The sequence below is a fragment of the Solea solea genome, chromosome 1 (assembly GCF_958295425.1).
Source record: "Solea solea chromosome 1, fSolSol10.1, whole genome shotgun sequence".
Classification (NCBI taxonomy): Eukaryota; Metazoa; Chordata; class Actinopteri; order Pleuronectiformes; family Soleidae; genus Solea; species Solea solea.
Genome location: NC_081134.1, coordinates 16,019,465 through 16,042,222, shown reverse-complemented (window position 1 = coordinate 16,042,222; position 22,758 = coordinate 16,019,465). Strand labels below are relative to the sequence as shown.

At 40.8% G+C, this 22,758-nt stretch overlaps 1 protein-coding gene across 2 annotated transcripts; it reads right to left on the bottom strand.

Annotated features, from left to right (window-relative positions):
- Window positions 1-2,446: 2,446 nt before the first annotated feature.
- Window positions 2,447-22,162, bottom strand: mmp16b (matrix metallopeptidase 16b (membrane-inserted)). 2 transcript variants are annotated; one of them, XM_058642345.1, is made up of 11 exons: window positions 21,698-22,162; window positions 18,356-18,504; window positions 18,033-18,047; window positions 16,584-16,700; window positions 15,210-15,514; window positions 10,658-10,819; window positions 8,184-8,401; window positions 7,949-8,087; window positions 5,999-6,149; window positions 4,736-4,851; window positions 2,447-3,190 (listed from the first exon to the last, which is right to left on the bottom strand). In XM_058642345.1, the coding sequence occupies exons 1-11, from the start codon at window positions 21,824-21,826 to the stop codon at window positions 2,829-2,831; spliced, it is 1,863 nt and encodes a 620-aa protein (XP_058498328.1). In that variant the 5' UTR covers window positions 21,827-22,162; the 3' UTR covers window positions 2,447-2,828. The 2 variants fall into 2 exon arrangements, with proteins under 2 accessions (XP_058498328.1, XP_058498335.1); XM_058642352.1 differs by lacking the exon at window positions 18,033-18,047 and having other exon boundaries at window positions 21,698-22,161.
- Window positions 22,163-22,758: the final 596 nt, after the last annotated feature.

Here is a 22,758-nt window from a genome sequence, read left to right as displayed (position 1 = left end):
AATTGCAGCGACCATGGATCATCATTTCAAAACCGGTCCTCTCTCTCTCTCTCCAGTGTGCGCAGGTTCTGTCTTCATTTGAATAATTTAAATACGTAGAACAAACTGGAAGCTACCCATTTTTACAAGGGTTAAGAAAAGGCGACAGGTTGAAACTATGAAAAGTACAATAGAGCTCCGGTAGCTGACACCATGCAACAGTCAGAATCAAAACGAGGCCATTTTGGCAGGAAGTCAAGCTGTTCGAATCCATAGACGAATATACAGGGAACATATACTGTACTGCATACCAGGCAATATTTACGGTGACTTGTCTCTGTTTTCATACAAAAGTGAAGCTGGCGGACAGCTGTTGTGCCCCAGGATAACAAAACAGTCTGGGACAAATAAATGGGACATTTTACTGGATCTTGTGCATTGATCGCCTCATATCAGGCACATATCCCAATGCTAACTAACGATAACGCCTTGTTTATTTTCCATGCTCTTATTGCATCAGAATGCTGCAGGTCTGGAATGATGTGCTCTCCAGCTGGACTTTAAATACGTCGTGAAACTTGGGCTTTTCCTGCCAACATGGTGGTGTAAACAAACTGAGTCATGTGACGCACGGAGCTCTATAGTGTTCAAATGATCCAGGGTCAACAGCTTTGATAGAATGACACATTTTAACAATGACATGCATTCTCCTTATTATCATTATTATTATTGTTGTTATTTAGTTTTTGTCACTTTTGTAGGTGTCTGACAACTGACAGATAATGATGAAAGAAAAAGCGACATTTAATCATATTTGAAAGTGTATTTTTTTAACTATCTTCGCTGATGTGTTATAAAATAGCGGTGCCTTAATATCAACAGAAGATTATATCAGACGCTGACCATTTCAAGTAGCAGGTGAACACAAACATGAAGCACACACATGAAAGAAATCCAGTCAGGAATGCTCAGAGACAGGTCGTCTGAAAAACTCTCATGTGTGGCAGGCGACCAAAGGCAACAGCGAGACAATACAGTATAGTTCATTAAGATCCAGGCTGTGCGTTGCATTTATAATATAATACATGGAGAAGGGAAAAAAAAGCATCTGCTCAGTTTAGCTCCATCTCACGTCACATCTGTCGCATTGTCCTTCATGCTTCCCTCATTAAACTGTTTCATTTCATACTGTATAGTAATCACATAGCATGACAAAGCTATGATATGTCAAAGAAAATAATGTAATAATTAATTTAATAGTGTTAAGTGCTAATTCTGATTCCCAATATGAACGTAAATACTTATAATGTTAGAGTATTAGTAATTTAATCATGTAGCACAAGTGTTCAGTTTTAGTATAGTGGTTAATAACAATGACAGTGCATAAATCAGTCACCGTCCAGATCGAGAATGTCTTTATTTCGGCTCATTAAATTCCTCAAAAACTATTTGCAAGATGGAGAAACTGAGCAAAAAGACTGGCGCGGCTGTTAACTACAAATGCAAATGTGATTCATTCCTAGTTCATCGTCTTAAAGGTGGATAGAAATGGGCACAGGTTTTTTTTTCCATCTCTTCTCTCCTTCTCTGTGTTCTGTGCCACGTAAAATGTGATGCAAACTTAGAAACCTTGTACGAACGCTGAGGGCTGGGGAGAAAGAAAAGGATTTGTAAAGCTGAAAATCTACAGAGTGATAATTGACTGGAGAGTAAGCGTCCAAACTGGGCAGGGAAAGAAAGTGGGGAAGCAGAATGTTAGCAGTTCAATCATGAACACTACAGTACATACAGTGGGGGAAATGAATCTCTCTTTCACACACACACACACACACACACACACATATAAAACTCACCTTCGCAGTCTCTCTCATTTACCCTTGAGTGAGGCTGGGAATAAAATCCATCATGTAGCACATTTTTTTAAAAGCACTGAACCCATTTTGGATCAAACTTTCCTTACTGGTTTTGACATTGCATCATGGGAGCTAATCAATGCCCTTATACACTTTCAGTATTCCTATCATGTCGCTTGGTCCCCAGTTACCAGAGCAACAGAGAGAGAAAGAGAAGGGAGTTTAAGCAATCTGTGATTAAGGCAGTCTCATAAATATTGCAGAGAGGTTTTTGGCCCCTGTTTTGGAGACAGACCGCCACAACAGTCACGAGTTCCTAGTTCTCACTACCGGCTGCTTCCTATCCCCACAGATTATGGAGCAGACGGGGTGGATATGAATAGAAATGGCAGAAGAAAAATCTAAAGGATGATGCCACAACATTTGTTCCGTGGAGGAAAAAAGATGCCATCAAAACAAAATTAAAAAAAATAAAATAAAAATTGAGCAGTAATCCTCTTTGGAAGAAAGGGTCATATTTGGTTTGTGTATCAGTCCTCCACACAATGATTTTTTTTTTTTTTTTTTTACTGGACCCTTCATTTAATAATGAAATGTTCAATCTAATTTGAGTACGAGGGGCTTTTTTTAAGCGACGTGCAGAGACGAGGATGAACAAAGGTCCCACTTACAGGAGCTTTGCTCCGTCTCACTTAATGGAGTTCATTTCAATGTACAGGAGAGAAAAAAACAAAACAAACAAAACAAAAAGCAGATACATACATATTGGCTGGACACGGGAGATGTGGCTCCCTCACTGTCTTCAGATGAGTTCTGCTGATTGGTACGCTTCCTTGCACCTTGCACATTATTAGCACAAGCCATTTTCAAATTTGCCAACATGGCAATCCTCACGTACTGCACCCTTACCAGTGCTTCCAAGAACAGTACTTAGGGCTTCAAGCAATAACTAGACCTTTATCAGAGCTTCACATCCCATCTCTATATAACAATCCCTCAGACCCACTCCTGCATGGAGCGCTTGCAGTACAGTATGTGCCGCTTTGTGCTCTTCCTCCTGAACTGGAAAACAGTGTAGAGGAGGACCATCATGCACAGCGCCAGGACACAGGGGATAGCTATGGCCACTGCTTTCTCGGTGCCCCCCGTGCTGTCCAGTTTGATGACAACGTCCACATCACCATTGTCATAGTGGCGCTCCTCTGCCACCGGGGGGTTCCAGTCCCAGTCAGGGTCAGCAGGGAGGCCATCGCAACCCATGAAGTCCCTCAGGATGGACCTCGGGTAGCCAGGCTCCACTCTCAGCAGCTGGTTGTTGAACTTCCAGTACTCCTTTCCTTTGTAAAAGTAGGTAAAACCTAGACGGGGGGGGGGGGGGGGGGGAACACATGCACACATAAACATAGATTTTACAGACAAAGGTAGAGAAGTCCAGTATGTAATGACATCTACAAAGATTACACAGTGTTTCTGCAAAACCAGAGAGAAAAATGCTGTATCAAATTAAAAGTAAGTAGGTTTATTCCCACAAATACATTATACCAAATACCACCTGAGCTCTCAAACGAACACCATTATCATTATCAGCATTGTTAAAATACAGTGGTGTAAATATGCTGAGCAAAGTCAGATTTATTCCCAGTAAGACATTTTTGCTCTCTCCTCACATCATCCTCCTCTTCCTCACATATACCTCAGACACTGGTATAGCGAGATTAGATTGAGATGGAGCGAGAGTCTAATTATTATTATTTAATTAAAGGAACTTCTTTTGTTGTTTGTTTCATTTTCTACGCACTCTTAATTGCTCAGCTCCACTCCGATCACATACCCTGGTATATGCAGTAGAACTGTTTTTATCATGTTCATGTTCTGTGTCTTATTTTGTCAGTTTCCTGTTTCCTGTTTCAGGAGGTTGGCCGGTGGGCGTGGGCGGAGTCTCTGAGTTGCACACCTGCAGCTCATCATCTCATCACCTGCTGCTTCATATATACTCTGCTTTTGCATTCACTCCTCGCCAGTGTGTCTTGTCCCCACATGTGGCACCAGTGTTTTTCTTGATCGCAACATGAATAACTAGTATTTGTTTTCCTGTGTAAGTTTTCCCGTCGACTAATCGCTCGTGTTTCTTTTTCGCCTTGGGTCAGAGCTCTGCCAGCCTCTGCTCTTTTTCTTGCACTCTTCATGGCTTGATTCTGTGTTTCCGTTTATTTTGGGTTTAAGTACCACCACATACCACTGGTGGTAAAACCACAGTTTGAGAACCATGGCTTTAGAGTACTGGTGCTGTGCTGTGTAATTTGTTGTGAAAAGACCACACCAAATGTGTCTGTAAAAGTGGAGAATATATATATATATATATATATATATATATATATATATACACATATATATTGGAATAATATATGATAACAGAGTTTGTTCACTGCTCTAAAAGAAAGAAGTCTTTGATCACATAAATATCTGCTCAAAAGACTGCAGGTCAACCTTTACAGAACCTCCATGTATCGGCCTACAATAACAACATTAACTGTGATCCTAATCGTGCTTTGTAAATAGGAATTACTACATGAATTATTACCCACAAACCATAAATACAAGGTCACACGGTTCACTGGGATCAGACTGAAGCATAGCTTGGTGCATCAGTGCGTCCTTAAACTTGAAATGAAAAACTTCAAACACTGCAAATGGAGCTGATATGGCATAAAGATGCGAGCAGACTTGTAGAATGATTTATCTTTTAACAATCTATAGTGACGCATGTGCGACAAGTGATGTAAAATATACAAGAAAGCAACATAATAAAAGATTCCTCTTCATCACTGCTGAGTAGACTAACTATGACTGTGATTATATTTTTCTCCATGACTGTCGTATAAGAGTCAATAAAGTGGGCATACCATTAGCCTTATCCACGAAAGCACCCTGCGGAGACTCTGGGATGCCCTTCCAGATGGTGATGGGTTTGGGATAACCGGGGTCCATGGTCCTCATGTCCTCATTGTACCTCCAGTATCTACAGGACAGACATAAAACTAAGGTTTAGAGAGATTCTCTATTCTGTTTTTATGCTAACCCTAACCTTATAGGAAGTAAAAACACATTCCTGGATATAGTAATATGTACAGCAACATAAAAATAAGGATTTCAAGTCAAGTGCATGATTCATTCATTGTATGAATTGTTTTGTTGTTTTTCATCATCCCAGAATGAGCGTTTTATATTTATATTTTAGGAGGTCAAACACTTTTAAATGCTACCTAGGTTCTCGTTATGTGGAAGGGAAGGGTGAAACATACATATTCACCAATAATTGTTGCTAGATCTTACACACTGTACCTTTTTAAAATGAATATTACATCTTAAAAGTCTATTTAAGACTGAAGTTCTTTAATGCAGCAGGAAAACAACAGTGACAACAACAAAGCTGTATAACTCGATATTATTATAGTAGACTGATTTCTTTGTTATAACTTAACACCCAGACTCAAAAACAGCCTTCAATCAGCGACTAACTTTACAACCCTTAACATCAAATGGATAACTAATCATCTATACTGCATTCACGTGCCACACAGATTAGTTTCAGAGCACGAACTTCCTCTGAGGCGATGTTCACACACAAAGCTGTTACACAAAGAAAAATCCCACTCGGATTTGGACAGAATGCTCTGTTTTTCACGATGTGCAGCAGCAGCTTGACGGATGACAGTATCATGACCAGGCATTTTGTCAGCTTTGACCACGCGGCCCTGTGACCTCTCAGGACATGATTTATCTTGACAGCTGAACAAACATGTGAGTCAAACTGGCACAGTGTCAAACCTCAGAACTCTCACAACACACATAGATAAACAACAGATTGTGCGATTTGGCCGCTTTGCAAAAAGACTTGACTTCCAACTGCAGGTATAAAAAAAACCCCAAAAAAACCCACACGAGCTATGAATAATTTATGTTATGCTCACACATTTGTACTAATTCTTGACTGAAAAGGCATTCAATTCTGAGAAGTGATGGTCTGACACCGGGTCAAACTGAGTTGGATGCCAAAAAGCAGCATTTTGTCCGCTGTTAACTGAGGTAACTGAGAGATTACACCTCTCCACTGCTTCGCTACATCAGCAACAGTGCAACAGCACTAATGAACATTCCACACGGACCTGTCTCCTTTAAAGAAGTAGGTTTTCGCGACATCCTCCCACCAGAGAGCTGTCTCGATGCTCTGAGTGGGCATGCCGCTCCCAAACAGCGAGATGTCCTGAGGGTATGAAGGCTGGAGAGTTGTGTCCTTGAAGACCCAGAAACGGTTTCCTAAAATACACACACACACACACACGCACGGTTATAGGAGGCTCTGGGACAAAGACATTTTCATCAAGATGACCTCAATAAAAGAAACCAGTGTCTGCTCTCAGCTCATTCTAACCTTCTGTATGCGCGATTCTTTTTATTCACGTGATTTCAAAGGTCAAACATCATTGCAAAATACCTCGGCAGCAGAGAATCTATGCGGTGTTATCTGTAACACAATAAACAGGAAGATGATGACGCTTGTCAGGCAACCCCGCCGAGACTTGTTGTTTGGAGTTTTATTGAAGCTGTTGTTGCCTTTAATTCAGTTTGATAATACGTGTCTGAGGTAGTGAAGAAAACTGCTGTGGAAACACACACACACACACATGCATTCCTAGTGAGGACAATCATAGACATAACCCTAAAACCAAGTATTAACCCTTTAACCCAGAGACACGTTTGCACATTACACTGAGAGGTTGCACATCAAAGCCAACATGTGGTTATTACGGTCCTTTCACTCTTGCTGTTGCAGGATGCCGGCGAATCAGCGTCTTTGTCACGAGAGAGGAGAGCATTTGAAAAACGCCTGTACATAAGTTTCCATTTTTTTTGGCCTGTTATTTTAAATATGTTTTATACTGTTCAAATTTCCCATTTGGTGTACAACTACAGTGTTTTTGTATTGTTTTTCTTCATTTTAAATTGTTAATACACTATTTTTAACCTGACGTGAAGTGTAAATAACTGCCAAATATTGAAAGTTATTCTGGAAAAAATGGGCAAAAGCACTTACTTTTGACATTTTGAGGCTTAGGTGTACACATAAACAAGCCATTTAAGGTGTAACAGAATGTGAGGACCAGCCAAATTATTATTATCCTCTCTCTCTCTTTGGTTTATACGTTTTTTGTGGTCCTCACAAAGATGTAGATACACACACACACACACACACATATAAATAAAGCATGAGACACTCTGAACCCACTGAGTGACAGATGTCATGTTAATCTGATGGGCAGATGTCTGCACCAGACGAGCGCCCGTTCTGTCATCATAGAGAATGCAAAACAACCTCTCAGTCACTCACTCTATCACTTTATAATAACACAGTACTGCACATTAGAAGAGCTCACACTTATATATACATATATATATACTGTATATACCACATATATATGTGGTATATACAGTATATATATGTATATATAAGTGTGTGTATAGATATATGTGTATGTATGTGTGTATAGATATATGTGTATGTATATGTATATATATATATATATATATATATATATATGTGTGTGTGTATATACGTATATAAATGGTGCAAATTTAATTTGTTTTGACATTTGCCAGACATCACATTGGTGAGGTCCCGTCGTTAACTGTAATTAATGCAACGTTTGAACAGTTTGTTTTTTTTTTGCTTTGCGTGTGACATTTAAATAGAAACTAATGTTTGTTAGATTTTAATCACGATCACACAAGTTCACGCCGTATAATATAATTATACGGCGTATAATTATATTATAATTAGATAACAGATAACAGCAAATACTTTTTTACATTCAGCGTTTCTCAAAAGAAAAATGCATTGTGTGCCTGACAAACAAGTTGAATAAATTAAATTCTGTATATAAGTGTTTTTTTCTTTCCAATTGAATTTTTTTTAGTGCAAAGTTTCCTGGCAAACACTGCTCATACACTGTTGTGTTCACCTGCAACTCCCAATCAGCAAAAATATCTCGGGTCATAAACTCCGGAGAGAGTCCTTTGGTAAATAAATATAGTGAAAATCTTTTTGTTTTTATTACCTTTAAAAAAGACGAATTTCCCTTCACTGTTTTCATAGACTGCATCGATTTTGGGAGGCAAGCCTTTCCAGAAGTAGTTGATCTGCATGGGGTAGCCAGGGACTACTGAGTTATCACGTACCCTCCAGAACCATTGGTCCTGTTGAAATAGATGAGGTAGAACCACCATCATCATCATCATTATCATCATCATCATTATCAGTCTCGTCATCATCATCACCATCATCTATTGTACCTTGAACACAAAAAGCTCCTGTCTCAGGATGGCCAGCGTGTTGAAGCCCCCGTCACAGATGTTGGGTTTGGAGTTGGGGTTGGAGGGCTTGGCCCCCTGCGGTGGACGGTGAGGTCTGGCATGGCGATCGTGCTTCCGCGGGTCTGAGGGAGGGTGGAAGCGAGGTGGAGGGACTGTGGGTGGGGGCCTGGTTGGCTGCGGAGCTCTGTCTGGTGGACCTTGAAGAAACAGCAACATAGAATAAATAGGATGTTTGTCTATAAGAACACATACAGTATATACAGAGGGTATAAGCCTGTGCAATATAGAGTGTCTAATATCCTTTTTTCAGCACAACCTAAGCAATCTGATGAAAAAGAAGTTTCATTTTCACCAACTGTATAAACACACCTGAGCAAAAAGTACTCAAAATGTTTAAAATCGGATTGAATTTGTGAAATTTCACATTTCAAAGTTCGCATGGCTCATTTTTATGAACAAAAAGAAAAGAAAAACGGTCTAATTTTGTGACTTCTGCACATTTATTGCTACTTTATATCACTACCTAAAATGCGATATATAATGAATCCTAGCTTTGACTCAACAACACATAAGAAGACTTTAAAAAAAACACACTTTTTTTTTAAAGTCTGAATAATGGATGTCTATATAAGGAGTTGTGTATTATTCCCACGGGTGCACCTGCGGCACAGTGCAGACAGCAGCTACGATACCAGACCCAAAAACCTTTATATCCCTTTCAAACACGTCTCTAGATGACAAGAAAAACATGGGGTTTGCAGTGGAGATATTATGTTAAATTATAGATGAACGAAAAATGTGACAGACCACAACAGACATGGATAATATTGGCCCTGACAGGGAAGCAACACATGGAATTTCAGCCAAGGTTCGCCGACGCTCTCCCCCTCTCTCTGTATCTCTCTTATTTTGCTATATACCGTCTTTACTGTCCGTGATCAGGACAAAATTCTGCTCTCAGTGCCGCTCTCAAGCAGACACACTTTCAATCTGAAATTCCCTGTGTTGCTGAAATGCGAAAATTAACAAAATAGATTATTTTAAAAAAACAAGCAAGTGGGAATCGGGATGCACAATATTGGACTTTTTGCTTGTATCATACATATCGGGAGTGCTTGGGCCGATATGATACCAATACTTTACGTCATTTAGTCTCTTCTGTCGTGAAATTAACATAATCTGCATACTCATGTCGCAGCAGATATAGATATACATTTTCTTCTTCAAAATAAATAAATAAATGCAAAAAAACACAGAAGTCAAGTAAGTAGCAGCCCATTTAGCCTCCTGTCATATCGGCAGATGTTGGCGTGTTTGCCGATATCCGATAATACATTTTCAAGCCAATATCTTGCCGATACCGATAATATCGTGCATCCCTAACTGGGACAGTTATGTATGTGTAACTATAAATGCTGCATCTTGTTTCCCTATTTTCAGAAAATCAAGCAACTCACTTAATTGGGGTTGCAATAACCTCTCTAAACACTAGAGGCTGCTGTTGCACAAGTGTTTATAAATGTTCAACTACATGTACCTTTATTATGATTGCTATACTTTAACTTTATCTTTCTGTAAGGAGCATGCCGTACACCAACATGTCGCATACGAACTAGAATTCTCAGTCGTAGGCTGTAGTATATATCAACCATTAATGAGTCTGATGGATGTTGGCACAAAGCTCTTTAATTCCTGAGAGTGAGCGATCTGTGTCTCCAGCCTGAGGGTGAGTGACTGTGTCGTGTCTGAGTGAAACTGTCCCTGTTCCTCTTGTTATTTATGCTTCTTCTGTCGCAAATAGTGATCGACGATTACTGTTCCGGTCCAATCATTTTGCTGCTAACGTTGAAGGTGATGACAGATTCAACATGACAAAAATGAAACTAGGGCAGACTGGCGGATATGAAGTTTGCAGGGTTTTCATGCTGAAATATGGAGAAAATGATTTCACTGTTGGGCTGTGGGGTGACTTTGTAATCAGTTAATGTTTAGGTTTGTGTGACTCTCTATTGGCTGCATATTAACCAACAGTGTGGGAGTGGTGAAGTGTTCTTGGTCATTAGTCATTAACTTCTTTTGTCTTTGAGATGTTGAGGTCAAGACAATTTTTTATGCTCTTTCAAGCTAAAGTTAACTTGTCCAATTTGAGTCCAAGAATGAAATTACTGGTGACTTTGGCAGGATTACGATGTTTTTTTTTGTAATTTTAGCACACATAATTTGGTTTGTTAGCTGACTCATGTTGCTTTGCAAAAAGGTTTTGGCTGGCCTATTTAACAGATGACAAGTGTTATTTGCATTCATGACTAACGCAGCAGCATTCGTGCTACTCAGATGAAGTTATTTGTTCACATGGTCCGTATTTTTAGTTTTTCTGTGATATAGCCTTGGTTACTTCAACACAGAATCTCATGTACAGACTGAAGACGAGTGTCCATGCAGTACGCCGTTACCATAGATGTTCTGGATGCCCTGCAGGTCATCATGAGGTAGTTTGAAGTTCTCTGTGTCCATGTACTGGTAGAAAGGAGCCATGATAGCAGTGGGGTCGTTAGAGTGCTCAAGTCCGAGGGCATGGCCCAGCTCGTGAACCGCAACCAAGAACAGGTCGTTACCTGGAAAAAAGAAAGGGACAACTGAGGCGAGGATGCAAACACATAGACACTAACCCTAACCCACATAGGGCAAACCTCCACCAAGTCGGCTTATTGTCAATGAGTTCTTAAGGTGAACTGTATCAAATGAATTCTCCTTTGGGTCATGACCTACATTCACAGAAAACATCATCAAAATCTGCTCAAAACCAGACAGACAAGCGCTGGCAAAACTGAAACCTCCTCCGAGGTAATAAGAGGCAAGAGAGGAAGCATCATGTGACAATACTGTATTTGTGCTGCCTGCATACAGTGGAAAAAAAACCTTAAAAAGGTAACAGAAAACCTTTGTGTCCCTCATGGTTCCAGGTGTATTATTATCTACCACAATTACACTGTGCAATCAGTTTTAAAGCTCAGGTGAACTTTTTCCCCCTGAGGAATTTCTGAGTAATTACCGAAAACACTGCCAGCGCCTCTACATGACGCGTCTCTGTAATCCCACTCTGCCCCACCCCAGCTCACAATCCTGTCAAACTGCTGACCATGCAGGTTTTTCTCTCAGCAGTAGAATTCACTTCTGAAACTTTTCCTGGACCATTCTCGACCCCACACTCCGACCATTTTGTAGCTTTTCTACTACTAACGTTTCACCTTCTTTAAATTGAACCAAGTGCGTAACAAAAAGAAGAAAATGTATTTGATTTGATTTGTTAAGACAAATAAAAATGTTTCATATCAAAACTGTTATATCTGTGTTGTAAATTCAAGCTGTATATAAATAATAAATAATAAATGGATAGGATGAGAGAGAAACATTTAAACTATGTCAGTCGACTATGGTTATATTTAGTTGCCTAAACTGATGCCTAAAAACATCTCACGTGACTGAAATATGACTAAAACTAACTTGCTGTCAAAATGAACACAGTGAGGTGCAGTGTGGGACTGTTGCCGGGCGACTCGAGATTCAAATCTATACTGATCAACATGGAGAGCGTCACATGGCGCTGATCTGCATTGTGCAAACTCATTTGCAAAAATGTATGCGACAGACATGAATTTATATCTAAACGTTACACAATGCAGCTTTAATATCCCAACGGCAGGCAAGTGGACGATTGGAAATGCTCCATCGTCTAATCCAATAGTTGAACTCTCAGAACCTGTCAATTGTATTGTCAGACCATAATTGAAAAACTGTTAAATACTCTGACTTCTTGCAGTTCCATAGTCCTGTGGTAATCTGCGTCGCACTAATATGGCGCAGTGTAGTGAGTGTAAGTTAAGATTAGTGGAGGTCTTGCCAGGCATAAGCACTTTTTCCCTCTCTTGCTTCATAAGAGGAGATAAGCTGCAGCGTGTGAGCCGCAGCTCCAGAGAACAGTGGCAACACAAACACGCACATACACACACACTGCGCTCGTAAAGATGTCGACGTGGCACAAGCAAACATTGCATCCAGTTCAAATACACGGACAATTTATTTATTTATTTATTTTCAATAAGAAGAAAAATAATGTCATTTTCGGTGTCAGCCTGATTCAGAAGCAAGTTCATCATTTATGAACAGCCTCTGACTCAAGATGTCCCCGGGAGATTGTTGCCCTTTAAAATATGATATCCACTCCTGTCAGCAGTGCTGCACAGACCGACCACTGACCGACAGCTAGTGAGTAAAAGGTTACACCCTTTTCTCGCTGCTTCCTTTATCTAACACTTACAGTGTAAGTGCACGTAATTTAGCCGGTCAAAGTTCAACAGGAAGTAAGAATATACTGAATAGCCACCAGGGGGAGAATCCACTGGTTGCAAAAAGAGCTAAATTTGAACGGAAGTATACGACGAGCCTATACTTCTCACTTTTTTTATGATGTAAATATACATTTTCCTGAGGCGTTAACAGTCTCAATGATGAGTTTCAAGTCTATAGAACATGATTTCAATGGTGGTAACCCTGGTTGCAGGTGATGTCTGTGCACGTCCATGAGCAATACGTCAACACCACTCTATCCCGTCCACAAATGGGAGTTTCCATGGGTGACTGACATCGCTACTAGTCGCCACTTGAACGCAAACCAGCTTTCACCCAAACCGTGTAATGTCCTGCGAGGGCTCCCGGGAGACAGGCCGGGGCTGCCATTAGCGCACATGTCCACATTTACAGTTACACTGCTGTGAAAAGTCCATCAGTGGTTTGCGTCACTTTCCAGACACGAGAAAAGGAGCCCCAGCAGCACTTCACATGGCGTGCGTTGGACACCGCACAAGGAATTTGAAGGGGGGAGTCGAGACAATTGCCAAAGACAAAACAAAAGAGTCTAAAGGAGGACAGCTGACGCATGCAGTAACATGCAGTAACATGCAGTAACATGCAGTAACATGCAGTAACATGCAGTAACATGCAGGTGTGGATTTGTTCGTGCCATGACACATTCTACGCATTTTTCCTGTGATCTATGATTTACCTCTGACCTGCATAACACACACGACATACAACACAAAATCACACAAATAGATATAAAGATATAAAGATATAACCCATTACAAGGCAAAACCATGTCACAGCAAACACCTCAAGCGAATCGACAGTGACTTAAACTTGTTTATCTTTACATCGGAACATCAATGATGACAGGATAGGACCTAACACAACAGAACATTGCAAAACACCTAGTCATTATCACACTCATAATACAAGTAAGACGACAAAACATAAAATAACACAACATAACATGACCTGACATGAAAAAGACCACTGAGCTGCATCAAATACACTCAAAACAACATAACCATATTCACATGCCAGCAAACCAGTGTCTTAATATAGCGTTGCTTTCCATCCTGTCATCTGAAGAGCTTATTATGCAGGAACAACATCACAATCCTGACAGATGGAGTGATGCATCTTTACCGAGCATCAAAGACATCTCTGCATATTTCTTTTTTATTATTTATCATTTTTTTAGGTTGAGTGTGCCAGCACTGACACACCAGCCCCATTGCTCTCCTGACTTCTGTTTTTTTCTTTCTTCCCATTATTTGTTTTTACCTTAAATACATTTTCTTTCTTAATCCCTGAACTTTCTTCTGTTTCTCGCCACGCTTGCCTCAGTTTTTTCACCAATTTACTTTGCCATGAGCACACAGCACATAACACTATTTCTCTGCCGTCTTCACTTGCTTTTTTTTCTCTCCCCACCAATCTCAATTTCTTCCTTTAATGCAGTCGTTTCCTTTGCTGCACTACACTGCACTACTTTTGCCTTATTACTGGTGTCTCATTTTCACATTCTCCCACTCCTAACCACCCTGTACTTTCTCTCCTCTCTCTCTCTTTTTCTTTTTTTTTACCAAATATCTGGATTCATAAGTAGAAAGATGAAGCGTTGGACAAATAAATAAACATAAAACAAATATTTGGCATTTGCAACAGCACAGAAAAATAACAGATCTGAACAACTCCATTGTTCTGCGTGTGAAGGTAGTAAAGAAGTGTGAACTTATTTAGCCTCAGTGTTACACATTGTCATTGTCAAACGTTCTACTTTAGTAACCACATTAATGTACATCATTATTATTATTATGGTGATTAGTATGCAAACAAGATCATATATCCATGCAGTCTGCTGTTCCACTGGAACCTAAACATGTTTGCAGTTTATTGTAGAGATTATTCTACAATTAAACCCTTAAACACCTAACCCTCAAAATGTCCGTGTGGATATTTTTTTTTTTTGCTTATTTTAACCATAGAAGGACCAGAAAATGCGCTGTGACTAAGTGCTTTTGGCCATTTTTCCAGAAACACTTTCAATATCTGGCAGTTATTTACAACTTATTGCATGTTAAAATAGTGTATTAACAATTTTAATACATTTAAATACAGATTTAATACATTTAAAACAAGGCAATCAGTGATGGCAGACTTCGCCCCATTCACGCAACAAGCCTCTGGCGGCCTCTGTTGGTCATAGTGGCAAGTGCAAGTGTGGAAGCACGTACATACAGACAGACACACACACAGAGCCACCAAAATCAATACTTCACTCCCACTCCATGGGGTGAAGTGATAACATTTGTTTGACTTTTTGTCTCAATGTCCAAATATTGGCCAAAATACTCTTTTCCAACTCTCTCCTCTCTGGTGACAATAACACAGTGAAATTACCGTAAGAACCACACGTTGGCTTTTAACTTCTCAGCTTTGAGAAATTTCTTCCGGCTGCGCAATTACGGTAATGCAAAGTGCGCTTGCGCAAACGTGTCGCCTGCGATATAGTTGGTGGTAAAGGGTTACGCGTAACACAGTGAACCCTGAGTTAGTTTGCTGGTTGCTAGACTTGATTTCCAAGTTGAAACAACTGTCGGACACTGTTAGATAACAAAGACATTCATTTTCTTGTCTTACCATCATGGTTGGGGTTCCCCAGGGTCCACGGCTCGTCTGAGTCAAAGTGTGTGTCCCCTCCGATGCCCGGGCCGGGGAAGTAGGCATGCGCCAGGAAGCCTCCCTCCCCGTCGAAGGGTGAGCTGTCACCGTGGAAACCAGAAGCGAAGATGATGGTGATGTCCACGTCGCGCCTGCCAGTCTCCAGGGCGCTGTACGGAACGGCCTCGAAGCGTAACGGAGTCACACCCTGCCAGACATCAAACGCCCGACGTATGGCATCGTGGGTCTCGCGGGCACCCACCTTTGGCGTGACATTTTTAATGCTGTGGGGAAGAAAAGCGGGATGTTCTGATAGATAGTGGTGGATCTCATGATAGAAGTTTACATTATGTATACTGTATGTTAAAATAAAAGGCAGCGGGGAAATTCATACTGCATCAGCCGTGTACTTTGTTGTCCCGTGATTTGTAATTTCAACATTTTTTGTACTTTTCATAATGAGCAGACACTCGAAACAAGTTGCGCTTGACACAATAATTTCAAGCCCGGCAGCTTTCCGCTGAACTTTTTAACACAGCAGCCGTTATCAGTCGCTGGCAGGCAGAGAGGAATGGGAAATCTTCTTCCTCCTTCTTCACTCATTTTCATGAATAAAAGTGCAGTCAGCAGCCGCCCTGGCTCAGCACTGATTGACATTCCATTACGGGAGGTGGCACGTCAATTCAAATTCAGGGGGGGGGGGGGGGGGGGGGGGAGGAAGGAAGGAAGGAAGGATTTGAATAAATTGACAGTGTTATCATCTATAACTGCTGTAACCTGTCAATTTGCAGTGGTGCCAGAGACCCCTCTATCGGTTTTTCCCTCAGAGCCTATGAAACGCTGCATCTTAATCAGGCAGGACACGATGAGAGTTTGCATATTTCTGCTGAGACTACAGACAATTTACACTCAGGGTTTTCAGACACTTTTCTATAAGGTTGAGAAAAGCCTCCGAGCCTCCAGCCTACATACTACACAGCCGAGATGGTTGCGTTTTATGAAAGGGGGGGGGGAGAATGAATTGAAAACAATGAAAAACAAACACCTTGGCTATTAATACACTGGAAAACGATCACTCTTATAGCACACAGGATGTAAGTGTTAATCTACGTGTTTCAGAATGTGCGAGTGTGTGACTTTTATTTTCGGTGCGTGTGCCCCCACATTTGTGACGCAACTGCGCCGTCTCTATGACAACAAAAGGCATGAGATCCCAGGTGGTTAAAGAGGAGGAGAGAGGCTTGAGCCGAGCTGAGAGAGAGAAATAAATGCATGCTGGTGCAAACGGAAGCCAACAGTAAATGTGGTAAAAGTCACGGATCGCTATGACAACTGCCCCCACTGTCTTCTCACCTGTAGGTGATGTGCGTCCGCTGCCACTTCTGTCCTGTCAGCGCGTATCGCCGGCTACGTGACCTCGAAGCACTTTTAAATTTGTCCGGAACTCCACAGCGAGGCTTTTGCATCCAACTTGGAGGAGAGGAGAGAGGGAAGTAGATGATTTGAAGTTAAGTTTCGCCACAATATTAGGCACTGAAGTAGGCACGGGCCAGTATTATGGTAGTGCCATTACAGCTTTAAATGGTGTTATTTTTAGATGTCTGGGTTTTTCCATTAAACACACAATCTACTTTATTTGATATGGATTCTGTTTTGCTACTAGAGCGACTAGTGCCCTGAATAAACGACGAGTTAACTTCACCTAAATCTGTAATGACAGTTAATTGTGTTGCGTTGGTAATACGTGTTCAATTTAAATTAAATTCATGTATTACATGATCTACAGTAATTGATTTTATGTAAACCCACTGCTGCTACTTCAAATATTGCTGTACATGTATCGCACTTGATGATGAGTCATAAGAAACTGTTCATAATGCACACTGTATGACAGACTTCTGCCACTGGGCATCGCTCAATCAAAACAATAATAGAAGACTTAGTTATTGTCCTGTTGTCTTATTTAATTCCCCTGTGCATGTGATGCTTTTCAGGGGAGGGCTTCAGTGGCAGAACATGCAGAAAACAGCAAAGAGAAGTAGAGGTCGACTGATTTGTCTTTGAGCCGATACCTACATTTTAGAAATCAGGACAGCAGATGGCTGAAGTAAATTTCTTTGCCCATATATTTAGCCAATTTTCTTTCTTTTTTTCTCCACTATCTGATATAATAGAACTGTCTAATAATAACAAATAAGATAAAAGAATAGCTTAACTCTTTAGTAACAAGTTTTTGAACAATCTACGTTTCACGTCTGCACAGGAAAGCAGTGTTTTCAATAAACGAATGTATAAAGTGAATATGAAATACATGAAAAAAGGTCATCAACAAATTAAAACAACACATTTTTGGATGAATTTTGGTGACATGGTGACATTTATCAGAGGATCTAAGAACAGAAATATGTCATTTGTAACATTGCAGTTATTAAAAACCACATTCTTCTTCACTTTTGAGGAGTGGTTTGACCCACAAGTTACTGCAGACATTGGTAAAGCAGATGAGGCGACCAGCATGGAATGGTCCATTATCTTTAGCAGAAATGAAAATTCCTATGGATTTAAAGAGTGTTGGGAAAAAGTACACAACTCGTCAAAATATACAACATCACTCTCGTCAACGTTATTATATAACCTTCAAAACTGTGACTTCTTTAAACTTTAAACTACCTTGTCCATGCCTGCACTGAAGCAGTAGTGGTGCCACATACGACGACTATTGTTTTCCCCCATTCATACCACTTCAGATTATCACAGGCACAAAACACACGCACAACACAAAGGCAAAATATGAATTCTCACCTCAGCGTGATATCACTGCATCATCATCACCACCATCATCATCATCATCATGCAAAGTGAGAAGAAGGAAAAGCGTTAAAACCTTCGACCTGAGGTTGTTTCAGGTGAGGTGAGAGGAGGCGTGTGGCTACAGCTGAACATCTCTCCTTTCTGTTCGTCACTAATTCACTGAAATATTGATAGCGATTCTCTCTCTGCATTTTAAATGAATGAGTGGAGCATGTTTGCGTTAACGCAGCATCAGCAGCCCGAGTGGAAGTGCATGGGCGTTTGCAGCCTAGTGTTTTTGTGCGGTCACACCTGCGGCACGTGTGTATACTCACTCCTTGGTTTTCTCATCCAGTGTCCCTGTGACATTGAGACCATAGATGCGCTGCATGGCAGCGATGGCCGAGTGCATGGTTTGTGCCGAGCGCAGGACTGACATTCCCGGTTCTGTGCGGGGAAGGTAGCCGTACCTCTGTAGCCATCCCTGGTCGGGGAGAAGATGAGAAAAAGGATTAGATTAGGATTAGGACTTTTATGCTGCGGCTATTTTAAAACTAAGACTGTGAAGGAGAGTCTGCTCTCTTCAAGTCTTGTAATTAGCTGCAGATGTGAATTTTGTCATTTTGTGAAACCAGTTCAATCAATTCTCTCTCTCTCTCTCTCTGTCTTTTTTTTTAATAGAAATTAAAATCTGCACAAACACACTCTTCTTCATGTCAGAATGATTTTACAGATATGCCGCATACCAACCAATACACTTACAAGAATAAAGATTGACTGAGCTGGGCTTTTCTGTGGCCGATGTCAATACCGATATCTTTAGAAATCAGCAAAGCCAATAGCCAATTATAATTCTTTCCCCCCTTTTTCCATTCTTCATCTGATCAAACATCACAGTTCAGGTCTGTTTCTATAATCTGCATTTTGTGTTTACACTGCAGTGCACTCACATGGTAGAAAGAAACCCAAAAACTATCATGTCTATAATACAAATACATAACTTTAGAGTATTTAGGCTGCTCTTTTCCATTACTGTCTTAAAACAGTATATCCTTATGCCTTATATCCATTTTTTTAGCACAAACTAGGCAATCTAATGAAATTATAACACACCTGAGCAAAAAGTACTCAATTTCTTTTAAATCGGATCGAATTTGTGAAATGCGTTACAGTTCAAAGTTCGCTTGGCTCGTTTTTATGAACAAAAATGAAAGAGAAACGGTCTATTGTGTAATTTCTGCACAACTGTCGCCAAAATGAATCCTAACTTTGACACATAAGAGGGCGAGAAAACACATTTTTTAAAGTCTGAATATGTGACCTATAAACACACACTCCCTTGATTTCCATATAAGGATTTATGTATTATTCCCATTGATCTTATTTGTCAAATAACCTTTTGGATGAAAAAAATGAAGTTACAATATGATAATAAAGTTCTAATGACTAGTGATTGGATTCACAACAACAGAGGTTCAAAAAAGACTCACATTAACATTCTATTATAAGTTATATTACATGATATACATATTATAAACATATTCAGGAAAAACGTCTACAATATTATATTGTTCATATAAGGTGTTGCTTGCATGTGGTTGATTCAGGGGGAAAAGGTCAGACTATTTAAATCACATCCTCTACCTTTAAACATTGTGTTCTGCCGGCGTGGCCCCTTTAAGGAAATGGGGCGATGCTTAAATATTTTCCTATCATTGTCTTTTATCAAAACTGTACTTATGTAATAGTGAGAGTATAGTGCCATAGCTGTGTAATTAGAGCAAAGTTGTCTGCATTACACTTCCCTTTGATTCCAGTAAGTGGTGAATCCAATTTGCTGGTGGAAAAAAATAATAATAATAATTGGGAAGGCAACTGGCACAAATCCAGCCACAAACTTGCTTCCTCCAGTGCCAATATCGAAATAGAAATCAATAACGGCTATAGTATTAATCTATCAGCTCACAGGAGGCTGTGTGTGCGTGTAATACTTTTAAGTTTGCATGTTACTGTCGACATTTAAAAGAGCTTTGCATTCGAATCCCTTTTTTATGACCTTAGTCAGAGTGGATGTCTTGCAGCTGCTGGTCAGTGCACATGTGTAGGACTGCGTGGCCCTGCCTCCACTTGCCCTACAAAGAGAGATTGCAGCTGATACGGAAAAGAGAAGAGAGAGGTGACTCAAAGCACCGACCGTGGGTCACTGCCTCATTCACTCTTGCTCTTCGTCTTGCTTAAAGCCACGAGGTCTCTGTGTGACCCACAGCTGTCCAACCCACTGCCCCCCTCATCAATACAGTCCACTACAGCAATGTTTCAGCTTTAGCTAATCTAACTAACTGTCTCTTCTGGCTATTCCCCCAGAATATTCCCCCCCCCCCCCCCTTTCTGCCTCTACCTCCCTTTCTGCTGAGCTAAACTCCTTGTTTATCCCATTTTTCCCCCGTGGGTGTGTTTCCTGTGTGTGTTGTGTAGGTTCAAAGCATTTCAGAGAGAGATATCAGGTACATTTCTGTCATCTATAAAACTGAATAATGCTGTGTGTGTGTGTGTGTGTGTACATGTCTTTACAGTAGGCTACTGGGACACATTTTGATTCAAACCTATCTTTGTGAGGACCCTCTGTGGAGCCATTTTGGCTGATCCTCACAACTTTAAAGGGTTTACATCTTGGTTTTAGGACTAGGATAGGTTTGGTTAAAGGCTAAGGTTTAGATCAAGATGTGAATTGTGGTTTGATTGAACTTAAGGTTAAGGTCGGGGATAGGGTTTTGTTAGACTCTCCAAATGAATGGAAGTCAGTACAGCATTCTAACAAGGCTCAAACCAGTGTGTGTGTGTGTGTATTTACTTGTATTGTTATCTCTTTAGGACATTTTCTGGCATAAACACCGACCTTGTCAGGACCAGTCGTCCTCACGGAGACCAAAACCCGGTCCTAATGTGGCAGAATCTCGTTTGTGAGGGCTATTATTCAAGTAGGGTACGGTTGGGGTTAGGCATTAACTAGTTATGGTTAAGGTTAGGGATAATGTTGTGTTTAGACTTTCCAAATGAATGGAAGTAAATGAGGTGTCTCAGGAGGAATAGCTGCTCAACCCTGTGTGTTTGTGTTTGAGTGAGATTGTCAGCATTTATTTTTTTCCCTCACTGGTGGGAGGGGAGTCTGTGATATGGACAGAGTTGGCATCAGTTAAGGAAGGTACAAAAATGAAAATCCTATTATGCAACTGTGCAAAAATGCCTCGTCTCCTCCAACACTACGATGCTGCCAAAGCATCTCAGGCTTTATGATGACCTGTCTCTAAAAAAAAAAAACAACACCATGAAGCTCTACAAGCATCTTAATTGTTCATAGAGAGAGATGCAGCCTGCAGTTGGATCAGCTCAGCTCATGATGCACCGCAGTGTAATAACCTTAAATGAGCATCCATCTGTATCATTGCACCCTACAAATGAGGGATGTGCGCTATTTCCTCTGTTCACTGAGCTACGTGAGCTGCCCTGATAATGTCTCCGTGTTCCTGCTTTAAGGTAATTGCGCACACGGATGGCGTGAAGACTCGATGCACACGCACACACACACACGTATGTGCTTTTCACGCTGAGGCAAATGATGTGGAGGGGAGATGGCACGGTCATTCATGACGAGGCGAGGGAAAGGCCATTTATCTTACCTCAACGCTGAAGTGATGATGCTCCTCTCCGGACACGGCACACGGAATCCAAAGCAGAAAATGCAAGCAGAATGCTGCTGCGTAAAAGCAATCCGATGGTTTTCTTTTACTGGTGGATACTAAGGTCATAATGACCTGTTTTTCCCCGAGTGTTTATTAGAAGAAGCCGCCCGTCTGCTGCTGTGGCTCTCGTGTCAAATGAAAACCATCAGGCGAGCTGTCAAGGCAAAGAGTGGGCATGAAAACTGGAGGACGAAAAAATAAAAAAGAAATATCCCGATGGTGGCGTCGAAATGTTGCGATGTCAAGCGGAGATAACGCGGCATGTTGGACGCGCTCTCGCCATTCTTATTTACATCAGGGGCTACATCTACCCAGCAGCATCAGTGGCCATGTACAGTAGCCAGTCTGCGCAAGATACCCTCCCTCCCTCCTGACTCCACGCCTGCGCTTTGATTTCTCTCACAGCAGCAGCATCAGCATCAGCATCCTGACTGAGAGAGAGGAGGAGAGCTGCTGCTACTGCTGCTGCTGCTGCTACTGCTGCTGCTGCCGTGCACAGTGTGCAAGAGACATGAAATATCATTGTGCAGAACTTAACACTGCATAGACCTGTGCAATCTGAAGATCACAAGCACAGTCAAATACTATCACCTTAAATTCCTTAGATTCAGTAGTAGATTCAGATTATGCACTGATGCTTCCTACATTCAATAAAACAACCTTGTACTAAATGATCACTATGTAATGAAGATAATGTAGCCTGGAGCTTAAAAGTGCTGTATAAACGTATTTATTAAGTCATAAAATGACCATGTCAATCAGAGATTAAAGCGGTGTTTTTACCTTTTTTTTATACGGAGCTCCCCCTACAGTTTCGGAGTACATATTTTTACGGCACCACCATAAACACCACAAATCCGTGGGTCGGTGTCCATTTTGCATGCTTAAATGTGTTTTCCAATTCTCGCCATATGGAAAAAGCGGGGTCCGATGTTTATCCGCTAACAGACAGTCAACGAGATATTTAACCATCACAGTGACTCTGAAGCGGTACAAAT